This window comes from Raphanus sativus, chromosome 9 (assembly GCF_000801105.2).
Source record: "Raphanus sativus cultivar WK10039 chromosome 9, ASM80110v3, whole genome shotgun sequence".
Classification (NCBI taxonomy): Eukaryota; Viridiplantae; Streptophyta; class Magnoliopsida; order Brassicales; family Brassicaceae; genus Raphanus; species Raphanus sativus.
Window position 1 is genome coordinate 9,101,436 of NC_079519.1, and position 11,753 is coordinate 9,113,188.

The following is an 11,753-nucleotide window of genomic DNA, read 5'->3' on the forward strand; positions in this document are numbered from 1 at the left end:
TTGAACCTTAAACAGGTAATTTATTCAGGAATACAAACAGTTGAAAGTATTTTACAAAATGAGTAGACGTACAGATCACAGCGTAATATGTTTATAAACAATACACGGTTTACGGGAAACGAATATTCTACAAACGCTGCTAAACCATGGTCTTCAAACTTCGGAAATCAGCTCGATTTTGGGTTCTGGAACTTTCTTTTGCGTATCCCTCTTCCACTTCACGTAGAATACAAGTATGTAAACGAAAAATCCAAGCAAAACCATTGAATACACGTCGATGATTACGGTTGAGAGATTATACTTCACGTACAGCGAAATTGCGTAAGAACATACGAGAGGTCCCGAAATGAGAATATACCACCAAGTATATGCTCTACCAACTGGTAAGAGTATAAACGTCAAGGCAATAGCTGAGAAGAAGGCTATAGTATTGAATCCCCATATAAGCACCATCTCTAATATGATTTCTTCCACATAATCTAGGTGTTCTAAGTTGTGTTTATCTTGCGGTTGGGCCACGGTCTGATAAGTAGCTGTGATTATCAAAGTTGTAATCACTAGAAGAGCGTTTCTAGTTCCGTCTGACATGCGGCTCCGGTAACGAGCCATTCTCGTGGAGCAATATTCCCAGAAAGTGACCGGTTTTCTCAAGAAGACAGACGTTGGCTTAACTTTGGATAGAGAATTCGCACTCTTACCACCAGCTTTTTGTATAGCTTTCACCGTCTCTATGTTCATGTCAGCTCCATTGGCTCGTAAGACATCAAGGGCTGTCATGCCCTTTTTGTTCTGGATGTTCCGGTTCAGTGACATGCATTTCAACAGCTGTTTTACTGCCTATACGTATACACATGTTTCACGGCACCCTTTTATTAAACAAGTCTCTAACACAAATGGTTTGAGAAGATGAAAGTTTGTGAATTTAAAGGAGTATCACTCTATAAATATTTTAGGGAATTACTTTAGAAGTGCTATAAGTGACAGGTATAAATATTAATTAAAATATCAATACACTGAGCATCTTGAAAAAGGGAAATTGACGATATTTCTTGTTGAAAGAATTCAATATGTTGATTAATGATGAAGTGGAAACCAACGACGACGTTACATGTCTACCTTCCTTTTTTTTGTCACTGACATGTCTACCTAAAAAATAGAAAGCTAAAGAACTAGTAATCTAATTATATGTATAGATATATAAAGATGAACCAACCTAATTTTAAAGAATTCTAAGAATCTTTTTAGGAAATACATGTGTCATAATTCAAAAGTTGTAATATTTCTCAAATAATACATTAGGGATAATGAAGTGGTTTATTAGGCTTAACAGTCGTGGTAAATAAGTCACTAAACAGTTTAACAATGATTTCAGTATTAGCAATTTAAAGACTAATGTATGTTGTGTCAAATTAACTGTTTATTTTTTTGCCATTAAACCTATATATAAATATAAAATAATTGTATAACTGTAATTAGATTTATCTAGTGTATTATTAAAAGTTCTAAGAAGGGTAAGAGCATACCTGGTGATTATTCTTGTGTGCCGCTACATGCAAGGCCGTGTTTCCCTCTCGATCGCGTCTATTCATTACGTGAACCTCAGTAGATGAAGCATCTCTTTTGCGCATTCTTTGCATCCACCCTCCTAGAACTTTGAGCTCTTCGTATTTTTCGTTCATTACCGAGAGGTGTATAGCAGTTTCTCCATTTGCATTCGCATCTCTAAGACTCTCAGGACATACCATGAGAAACTCTGTAAGAAGATCGACGTCACCTATTTGTACCACACGATGCAACGGAGTCATACCTGTCGTTATGAAAGAATATAAATAATCTCTCACAGTTAACATCATGTTATATGTCACATATATGTTTTAGTAACCTTACAAAAAATTTAGGAGCACAAATAAAGATTTAAGATTTTGAAGTACCTCCTCTTCCACGAACACGAACAAGACTGGGATCAAACTTGACTAGCTCTAGTGCTAACTCAACATGGTGGTTCTCGACAGCCAGATGCAAGGGACTAAACCCATCCACGTTTAGTTTTGTAGCAAAAGATGGTTTTAGAGTCATTAGTTCCATTGCCATATCTATCTTCCCGATAGATGAAGCTTCATGGAGAGGCGTGTGGATAAAAGGTAAAACGTCGAGGTTGTTAAGAATATATGGATCATTTTGAATCAGAGAATATAAAGCATCAACGCTACCCGATTGAGCAACCAAAAGCAACTCTGAATCCATACTAATAACAAGCAAATAAAAATAATTTTAAGGACCAATTCAAGAGGATATGAGTCGAAGCGTTTTGCTTGGTTAAATTTATAGAGGATATAGCAAGACTATTAGACATGGACCATAGATAATGTCCCTACCAATCAGACAGGTTAAACCAGAAATCAGACAGCTTTATATATCATTAATAAAATAAAAGGATAAAAAGGGACCCAAGATGAATGGTGCGAGTAATATAAAATAGGACTAGAAAAGTTGTGGAGGAGGCAAGTCAATAAAAACATGGAAAATGTGTTACACAATCAATCAACAAATTAAGTTACAAGTAAAAAATACATGTAAACTTCTCCTGAGTTGCCATTCTCTTGAATTGAATCATTGATCACTGCAGAAGGTAATTGGACGAACGTCTCGTTCACCTCTAAGTGCAACATGTGATATTACAGAAACAAGAAAAAAGCAAAATGCTATAAAGCTACCTAACATATTCCATTTTTAATCTTAAAATAACATATTCCATTTTCCCTGGAATTTCTTACTTCGTGGGTCGCGGTGGATAATATATATGTGCATATTATATACCAGTCATGTGTGTCGGCAATATACTCTTTTTTCCTAACGAGATAAGATATTGGAAGAAAAAATACTGTTTTAGAATTTTTTTTTTTCGTGTTTTGTAACACGAAAAAAAAAATATATACTCTTTTTTCCTAACGAGATAAGATATTGGAAGAAAAAATACGTTTTAGAATTTTTTTTTTCATGTTACAAAAAAAAAAGAATTTTTTTTCACTGAGTATTAATTTGAACAAAAAATGGATTGCTCTAATTATTCTCTAATTTAATGGGTACATATAGTTTCGGATTTAAAGTAACCATAACTTCTCAATTTTCTTTCGAAACTAACTATCAACTAGATGTTCTACCCGCACTTGCGGTCATAAATATTTTATAATTACTTATAAATACGCCTATTATCAATTGAAAAACTATAATGATAAACTAATATTTATGTTTTCATTAAAAATTCATATGGATTGTGATTTTGTTTTTTAAAATTATTAATTAATTTTTAATTATTAATAAATAAATCTTAAAAATCACTCAATGTTATTTTTTCAATCATATAAAATTATCTTTCAATTATAAATTTTTTGGTTTAAATTCGGTCCGGTTAAATTAATGTGATTAAATCCGGTCGAGTTGAATTATTTCCGGTTTAGCAGGATGCTAAACAAGTGTACTGCTATTTTCTGTTGTTGTTTATTTTTTTTGGTAATTTTAATATATGATTTTACAAATTTTTTTCTTTGTTATTTTATAGTTTTGATAAATAATTTCATAATTTTATTTATAAAAATTAAGTTCAATTTAAAAACATTGATTTTTAGTCTTAAGTTTAAGTAGACTGCGAAAAAGTCTAAATGAAGTTGACTTGATAAGGTTTGGTTTAAACTGGATTATGTTAAAATTAAATTGGATAAATCCGGTTAGGTTAAATTCGATGAAAATAGACTTCTTTGTTAGTCTACACAGTTTCTTTTTCCTATTTCCTTTATTTTTAGTAATTTTAAAATGTGAATTACTAAATTTCTTTATTTATTTTAATAGTTATAATACACGATTTCGTATTTTTATTTATAAATAAATTAATTTGATTTAAATAATGTTTTTTTGTAAACACTAGTTTAGAGTGAATTGTATACCAAACCCTAAACCAGAAAACACAAACCCTAAATGTTTATTTGATAATAAAAATCTCAATTATTGTATCAAATATCCATATATATAAAGTATAAACTACTCAACATTAGTATGCAAATTTAAATCAATGAAACAAAAAATCTCAATCTAAAATCTAACCCTAAGAATTTAACCCTTAAAAATATAACATGAAACAATAAACATTATCCAACACATAGTTATCAAATCAATATTTTTTGTTAAAATTGTTCAATCATAAAAAAGTTTAATTTATAAAATTCATATTAACCATTATATTGATGACTAAATAAAAATTTCACAAATTTTTTTTTTCTATTTTTAAAATTAAAATATTAGATGAAAGTACGATGTACACTACAGAGTAAGTCAACAAAGTAGACGTCTTAGGAGATCTACAGATACATAGATTTTTTCTTTGTTACGTGTAAACTTACGAAAGACATAATCGTAATATAACATTCTAGTTTTTGTTTGGTCATAAGGGCTAAATAGTAGTTTTAACACATTTGGTCATAAAAATTAAATAATATTTTCAAAATCCCGTTAGATTAGTTTTGCATTTGATTGAATATAAATGCTATTTTTAAGGTTACAATCAATATTTAGGTTGGTTTCAGCAAATCCCCTAAATTGATTTTACTCCTATCTTTAGTAGTATACACATATTCAAAATTTGTGTTAAATGACCGTCATGGTTATCATCACATTATGATGCTATAATTTGTCTCCCAATTAAATATAACTAAAATTTTATATTCACATTTGAAAATAATAAAATTTTGGTGAAAAAATCCTTTAAAAACTATAAATACAGATGCTCTAATTGATTTTTTTGGATCTCTCAATGGTTATGATGGAATATATGGACTAGTAGAAATCATCTCATCTTCGAGAATAGAAGGTGGAATATATTGAGCCGGGGTGATCGCACCCATTGCCCCCCCCCCCCCCTTAGAGCCGGCACTGGCTCTATTGTCACTAATGCCATAGTACGAGGGAATGGAAACTAGCACAGGTATCGAAGCTCTGCTCACCTTCAAAGCCTACCACTCAACTACAAACTCTGCACATACCACCGGAAAATCTCTGATGCAGCTTGGGCTACACAGACGAAGAGGGCAGGCCTAGGGTGAACTCTTGGCAGAACGACTGCACCGATCCTGGGATCATCTATCTACCACTTCGTCTCATCACCCCTTCTCGCTGAGGCTTTGGACCTTCGAGAGGCACTTCGAGCAGCACAGTCTGCTAACCTCTTCAACCTCTGGATGCCTTTAGACTCTCAAGTGTTCGTTTGAGCAGTCAATATCCAATAGAAATCTATGGAGTTTTAATGGATGTCGAGTTTCTGTATTCTAGCTTTATGTTTTTCCTACTTTTGTTCCAAAAATAAAAACTCCTTACCTGATTCGTTCTCGAAATCTGCATTTTGTAATGAGCCGGCCGCTTTTTTTGGTCGAACCGAGTTTTAATCAAAGTTTGTTGTTTAAAAAAGGTTCTCTCAATGGAAAACCTATTTTCTTTTCTTTTTTGAATTGTTAAATTATAAAGACCCATTAAAATTTTTAAGAAACAGTTCAACAAGAAAGGAGTCGAAGCATTGTCCTTATTTAAATTTATTGGGCAATACATCCCCAATCAAACTGGTCGCTCTTGAAGTTGCTTAAGCAGAAACAACAAGAACGACTTCTAAGTTTTATTATGAATCAGTGAGCCAAGGCCATATACAGGAAAAGAAATAATTGACTTGGAATTTTACAAAAGGTATGTTTTCGTGACGACAGTGCTAAGTTCCCTAACAATACTGTGCTTTTCTAATCATAAATAACAGGCGTTTCGGATTATAAAATTTAAGATTTGGGAAATTTTAATCTTGATTTTGAGAAAACGATTAAGACTTGGTCTAGGTGTCTCCAAATGTTTGTAAATGATTAAGCTTAGATGGCGGACTAGACTATAGAACTTAATACTTCATCCACCGTCACCTACTCTAATTATGGTACCAATGTTTAATTTTTAAGGGATATAGTTTCTCAAAACTGACAAGAACCAGAAATTTCACCAACTTATACGGTAAGAAATAAAATAATTAGTTTTACAATAAACCAACCTTAATTGAACAAGTGTTTTTCTAAGATGATAATCTTGGCATTTGTAGGCCATTTGTTGTTTGTCAGTTTACAATCAGACTCTTCTGTATAGTTTTATCATGATAATTAGTCTTCATTGGATCCCTTGATTGAATTAACATCAGGTTGTTTCATATGTTACGTAGAAGAAATCTTTGACACCTTTAACCGTTAGTTTCTCTCGTTCATATAGTATATAGGGGTGGAACCTATTAATAATATAACACACGAGCAGGGGCGGATGGACGTAGAAGGCTATGGGGTCACATGCCCCCGTCTACCTTTTCAATTTCTTTGATAATTAGCTTGATATTTGTCCAAAAGCCTCCAGTGAAAAATATGTATAATGAAAATTTTTGTGTGTGCCCCCAATTGATTTTGATCCTAGATCCGCCTCTGCACACGAGTGATTTGAAAACACAGAAAATATAAATATACAAGTGATATCAATACTATTAATTTTGGAACATGACCAGTTGATATGAGTTAGGTCCAATTTAAAAAGAAATACAATTGCTACACACGCCTATATAATTGTATGGTTATATAGCGATCAAATAATGTAACTGATCCATGACGCCTATACTTCCTACCTCCCTCCCCTTTACTTCCTACAGTTTCGAATGCCTTTGTTTTGTTGTGAAAAAAAATCACGTATACATTAACTATATATATATATATAAAGCAAGAATATTCAACTACAATCATTGACAGCAAACAATTCATACATTAGATGTTTTGATTTCTCCATGCCTAAGAGCATATTTAATGGTATATTTCCATACATCTTATGGCAATATAATAAAAGGAAAAAATGAAAAACTGATCAAGATGTGTTTTTTGGTTGTTATGCAAGAAGTGTTTCTTGGTTGTTATGCAAGAAGTGTTTCACCTAAGTTATTAGAGTGATGTGGCTTAGTTTCATTGGTTCTATTTTCTGGAAAATGTTTGTGTACTTTAATTAATATGTTTGTTTCTAAATATAATACTAAATGTTTGTGTACTTTAATAAAATATTTGTTTCTTTTTATGTTTTTCATTTCTATCTTTCATTTTTTTCATAATAATTTGAAATTGTATATTGGGTATCTTTTTATTTTCAAATAAAATTTAGTATTACTTTTTTATGTTTTCCATCTAAAATTATTTTTAATGTTTTAAAAATTATTATATGTTTTAACATTATTAAATTATATAATTATTAAGATACAAGTTCTATATCCTCCCACTTATCCCACAACTAATTATTTCTAAACTTCATCTCTTATATTATTTTATTAATTTTTCACACATAACCTATATTCTCCCACTTATCCCATTAAGGATGCTCTAATATCATTCTGTATATATTATCAATAACAAGTAATAGCATTTATATTCATGATAGAAAAAATATCAAAAATAGTTTAGATTTTTTTCTTGTAACAAGTTAATATATGACATCTAACAAATAATATCAAAACTTAAAAATTCATAAATATTTATATGTGTAATGTGAATAATAAAATTAAATTTCAAATCCAAAGTAAACCAGAAGTAAAACATTATTAATAAATTGTCGATATCAAAAATAAAAAACCTAATTTCTTTATTAAAATTATATAAAATAGATTTTCAAAACATAATTAAAACCCAAAAAGGAAGTAAAAGTTATCTTTTAGTTCAACTGGCAACCGGATTTTAGTGTTTTTTTGCGGGTTCACTGGGTTTTTAAATATTAGGTTTTTCACAAAACCTAAACCGAATTTATCTTGGGTCACCAGATTTACCGGTTCAACTGCGGGTCCGAATCGAGTTTCAAAACACTGAGTATGAGACTTTGATTTCCTGGTTGATTCTGAATCGGGTTTTTAGGTACGAATATTCTTGACTAATAATGTTAGGTAACTACTACAAAAGTTCATATGACACAAGTATATAGTTATGTAACTTGACATATTTAATATAGTTACCAAAATTATATTAAATTAAATTAATATTAATTACAAATATAATTACAGAAAATATAAATATAGAATTAAATTTCTAAAAATAACTAAAACAAAAATGTACCCGCCTTTAAAAAGGCGGGTCAGAATCTAGACTTTAAGGAAACTTACGATAAAAGTTCATTTAAAAATCAGGGTGGGTGCGGGGTTGGTAGATTTTGGATTGCGGATACCCGCCGACCCGAAAAGTATTTAAAAATAAAAATAAAAAAAGTAAACACTTTTTTAAATATGGTAATTTAAAAAACAATTTTAAGATTTTAATATATATATATATATATTTATTATAAATATATTGTTTTATATTTTCTAATAATTAAATTAAATAATTAGCTTTAAAAAGTTTATAACCTGCGAATAACCGAAAAATTAAATAGGACGGATCCGGTACAAATTATTTGTTTACGGGTTATACGGGTCATATTTTGACCAAAACAAAATTGAAACCCTCGGGTTGGAGGGTTCGACCGACAATATACCCGCGAGTTGGTGGATTCGACCGGCAATGGATCAATTTTTAAATTGCTATTATTTAATAAAATATATTTTGATTAAGATTTATACACAAATATGATTACAAAGAAAAATACAAATATAGTCACAAAAAACACAAATATGAGAATTAAATTAAAACAAAAAATATATCCACCCTTTAAAGTGCGGGTCAAAATCTAGTGAATCCTTTAATTCATTTTCACACTTTATTACACAAGTGATATTTATTTATTGCATTCTCACGACTTTCTGACAAAGTACAACGACACAATCGTATTATACAAATGCTTCAAAGGTTTAAACCACTGTCTTGAAGCCTTCGGAAATCAGCTCACTTTTGGGTTCCGGTCCATTCTTCCTCGTGGTCCGCCTCCACCTCACGTAGAATACAAGCAGACCAAGGAAAAATCCGAGTATAACGATCACGTACATATAGATGAGCGTTATGGGGATCACATGCCGCCCGAGTTTATACTTCATGTAAGTCGAAACTACGTAAGAACAATCGAGAGGAAGCGTAATGCATATAAACCACCAAGTGTATGTTCCACCAAACGGTATGAGTAAAAAAGTCAAGGCCATAGCTAAGAAATAGGCTATTGTATTGAATCCCCATAGTAGCACAATCTTGGTTACAACATCGTTATCTTTGATGAAATCTTGATCATCCTCCGGTTGAACCGCCGTCTGATAAATAGCTGTTATTATCAAAGCTGTTATCACGAGAAGAGCGTTCCGTGTTCCATCTGCCATATTACTTTTATATCGTGCCAATCCCGTCGAACAATGTTCCCGAAAAGAGACTGGTGTCTTTAGGAACTCAGACATTGTGCTAACGGTGGTTACAGAGTCCCTAGTCTTACCCCCTGAATCTTTTATGATTTTCTCTGTTTCTTTAATGTTCATGTGAGATCCCTTGGCTCGTAATAAATCAAGGGCTGTCATGCCACTTTTGTTCTGGATGTTGCGGTTCAGTGACATGCACTCCAACAGCTCTTTCACTGCCTGGATATAGCAAGTATTTTAGAACCGAGTGTCATTGAACTTGTTATTTAGAATGTATTTTAAAATTGTTTAAGTAGTAGATACTATGAGATTTCTAGTGATTTTGAGTTGTTTTGATTGAAAGAAAATTATAAAATAAAATGTTGAATATCATAGTTTCAGTTGAAATTCTCTAATTCATTCATCTAAAATTATCTTAAGTACTCATTTATATAAAATCGCTCTTAAGTCTTCTTAAATACTAGATTATATGTTCATATTATTTTTAATAGAAGCATGCTAACATGATAATAAATGGCATTTAACAGACAAAGTGTACTAATTGTATATGTTCATCTTGGGTCAGATTCTAAATATACTACTATCTATGTAAGAACATGCCAACAATTTAAGCGCAGAGAGTTTAAGAAATCGAGTGTGTGAATTTTTGACCATTTCTCTATACAAAAGATGGGTAAGAACATGCCTTACTATCATTCTTGTACGCCGCTAGGTGCAAGGCTGTGTTGCCGTCACGATCGCGTGTGTTCAGAATGTGTTTCTCAGTGGATAAAGCATCACTTATAAGCATTCTTTGCATCCAGCCTCTCAGAACTTCGAGCTCTTCGTGTCTATCGTTTTTAACCATGATATGTAAAGCAGTCTCTCCATTAACATTTGCATCTCTAATGCTTTCAGGACATACAAAGAGAAACTTTGTAAGAAGATCCGCGTCACCTTTTTCCGCCACAAGATGCAAAGGTGTTGTACCTGTGGTCAATGGGCGGAGTCAGCGTAAAGAATTTACTGGGCCAAAATATATAATATAAATGGAAAAAGTAAATATAGGGGTCATTGTGGGAAATTAAATCCCGAGTTTGTGCGTTCAGTGGTGCAGATTCACACCAACTTTGCTGTTACTAAATAATGAACATTGCTTGTAAATCTAATTTATATAATTTTACTGGTGTCAATTGACCTCACATGACCTTAAGTGGGTCTGTCCCTGTATGTGGTTACTTTAATACTATTTGATTCAAAATATATTTGTTTAGAAAAAGAATCTAGAGAACACATACCTCCTCTTCCACGAATACGAACAAGATTAGGATCAAACTTGATTAACTCTTGTGCTAACTCAACCTTGTGGTTCTCGACAGCAAGATGCAAGGGACTAAGCCCATCCTCGTTCAATTTCTTGGCAAAAGATGGCTGTAGAATCATAAGTTCCATTGCCAAATCTATGTTCCCAGTGAATGAAGCTTCGTGGAGAGGTGTGTGGATGAAAGGTAAAACGTCGAATCTTTGAAGAATACATGGATCCGCTTGAATAAAAGAATATAAAGCATCAACGCTATCAACGCTTTGAGCTGAAAGCAACCTTGGATCCATATTGTTGGAATTGGTTCTAGAGTATAATCATTTGAATATTATAAAATTATGATTTGTTAACTGGTGTCATTAAAGGGAAAATAACGAAGAAAAACAAGATATTAAGAGCGCATAAGAGTATTTGTTATTGTTTCTCTCCTAACATTTTTGTTCTATAATTCCTTAAAACTGGAAGAATGAGAATGAACAATGGATAAAAACCTTTTCCTTACAATAATGTAAAATTAATGAATTAAGAAGAATCCACTATTCCCATTCATTATTTTAGTCATCATTCAGGGCATAAGATTCATGCAAATAAAAAAGTTAATCTGATATTTTGAATAAACCTGGAAATATTTTGTACCGGAACAGAACCGAGAATCTTGATTGTTTATCACTACAAGTGTCGTGCTTCTACTGATATAGTGCCACCGACTACAACTGCTCTGTACGTGTGTATTTTGGGAAACTTCTTCCTCGGTTCACAAGGTATGAGCCTCTGCTTCTTTTATAGGGTTTTGTATCTCTACTGATACCTGGTGATATCATACCAGCTTCTCCTTTTATAAGGAAGTAGATAGTTCCCGCGCATTAGCTTAATTTGGACTCGATACTTTTCTATAAAACATAACTTAATTGGATTCTATACCTTTTCTTTAAAATATAACTTAATTTACATTCGATACCTTTCTATAAATATAATTCAATTGGATTCGAAACGTTTTCCATATTTGTATAGTTTCGTTTTGTTCATACTGGAATAGGATATAAGTTCGGTCCAATGCTTTCCACTTTTAGTCATTTTGATATTAAATTTACGCTA

General features: G+C 31.9%; 2 protein-coding genes across 4 annotated transcripts; both read right to left on the bottom strand.

Annotated features, from left to right (window-relative positions):
* On the bottom strand, positions 1 to 2,300 carry LOC108825796 (ankyrin repeat-containing protein BDA1-like). The gene is made up of 3 exons (XM_018599147.2): positions 1,932 to 2,300; positions 1,524 to 1,807; positions 1 to 837 (listed from the first exon to the last, which is right to left on the bottom strand). Exons 1-3 carry the CDS (start codon positions 2,242 to 2,244, stop codon positions 154 to 156), a joined length of 1,281 nt encoding a protein of 426 aa, XP_018454649.2. The 5' UTR covers positions 2,245 to 2,300; the 3' UTR covers positions 1 to 153.
* Positions 2,301 to 8,735: 6,435 nt separating this feature from the next.
* LOC108834134 (ankyrin repeat-containing protein BDA1) lies at positions 8,736 to 11,447 on the bottom strand. 3 transcript variants are annotated; one of them, XM_056994253.1, is made up of 4 exons: positions 11,295 to 11,447; positions 10,636 to 10,964; positions 10,040 to 10,327; positions 8,736 to 9,573 (listed from the first exon to the last, which is right to left on the bottom strand). In XM_056994253.1, the coding sequence occupies exons 2-4, from the start codon at positions 10,946 to 10,948 to the stop codon at positions 8,870 to 8,872; spliced, it is 1,305 nt and encodes a 434-aa protein (XP_056850233.1). In that variant the 5' UTR covers positions 10,949 to 10,964; positions 11,295 to 11,447; the 3' UTR covers positions 8,736 to 8,869. The 3 variants fall into 3 exon arrangements, with proteins under 3 accessions (XP_056850233.1, XP_056850234.1, XP_056850232.1); XM_056994254.1 differs by having other exon boundaries at positions 10,636 to 10,926; positions 11,278 to 11,447; XM_056994252.1 differs by having other exon boundaries at positions 11,278 to 11,447.
* Between the last annotated feature and the right edge of the window lie 306 nt (positions 11,448 to 11,753).

Excerpts from the sequence above, each read along its gene's own strand:
- LOC108825796 (XM_018599147.2), bottom strand. The coding sequence starts at position 2,244 with ATGGATTCAGAGTTGCTTTTGGTTGCTCAATCGGGTAGCGTTGATGCT. Across the intron at positions 1,808-1,931 it reads TCGTGTTCGTGGAAGAGGAG|GTATGACTCCGTTGCATCGT; the intron begins GTACTTCAAAAT and ends TCATAACGACAG. Across the intron at positions 838-1,523 it reads CACACAAGAATAATCACCAG|GCAGTAAAACAGCTGTTGAA; the intron begins GTATGCTCTTAC and ends GTATACGTATAG.
- LOC108834134 (XM_056994253.1), bottom strand. The coding sequence starts at position 10,948 with ATGGATCCAAGGTTGCTTTCAGCTCAAAGCGTTGATAGCGTTGATGCT. Across the intron at positions 10,328-10,635 it reads TCGTATTCGTGGAAGAGGAG|GTACAACACCTTTGCATCTT; the intron begins GTATGTGTTCTC and ends CATTGACCACAG. Across the intron at positions 9,574-10,039 it reads CAAGAATGATAGTAAGGCAT|TGAAAGAGCTGTTGGAGTGC; the intron begins GTTCTTACCCAT and ends ATATCCAGGCAG.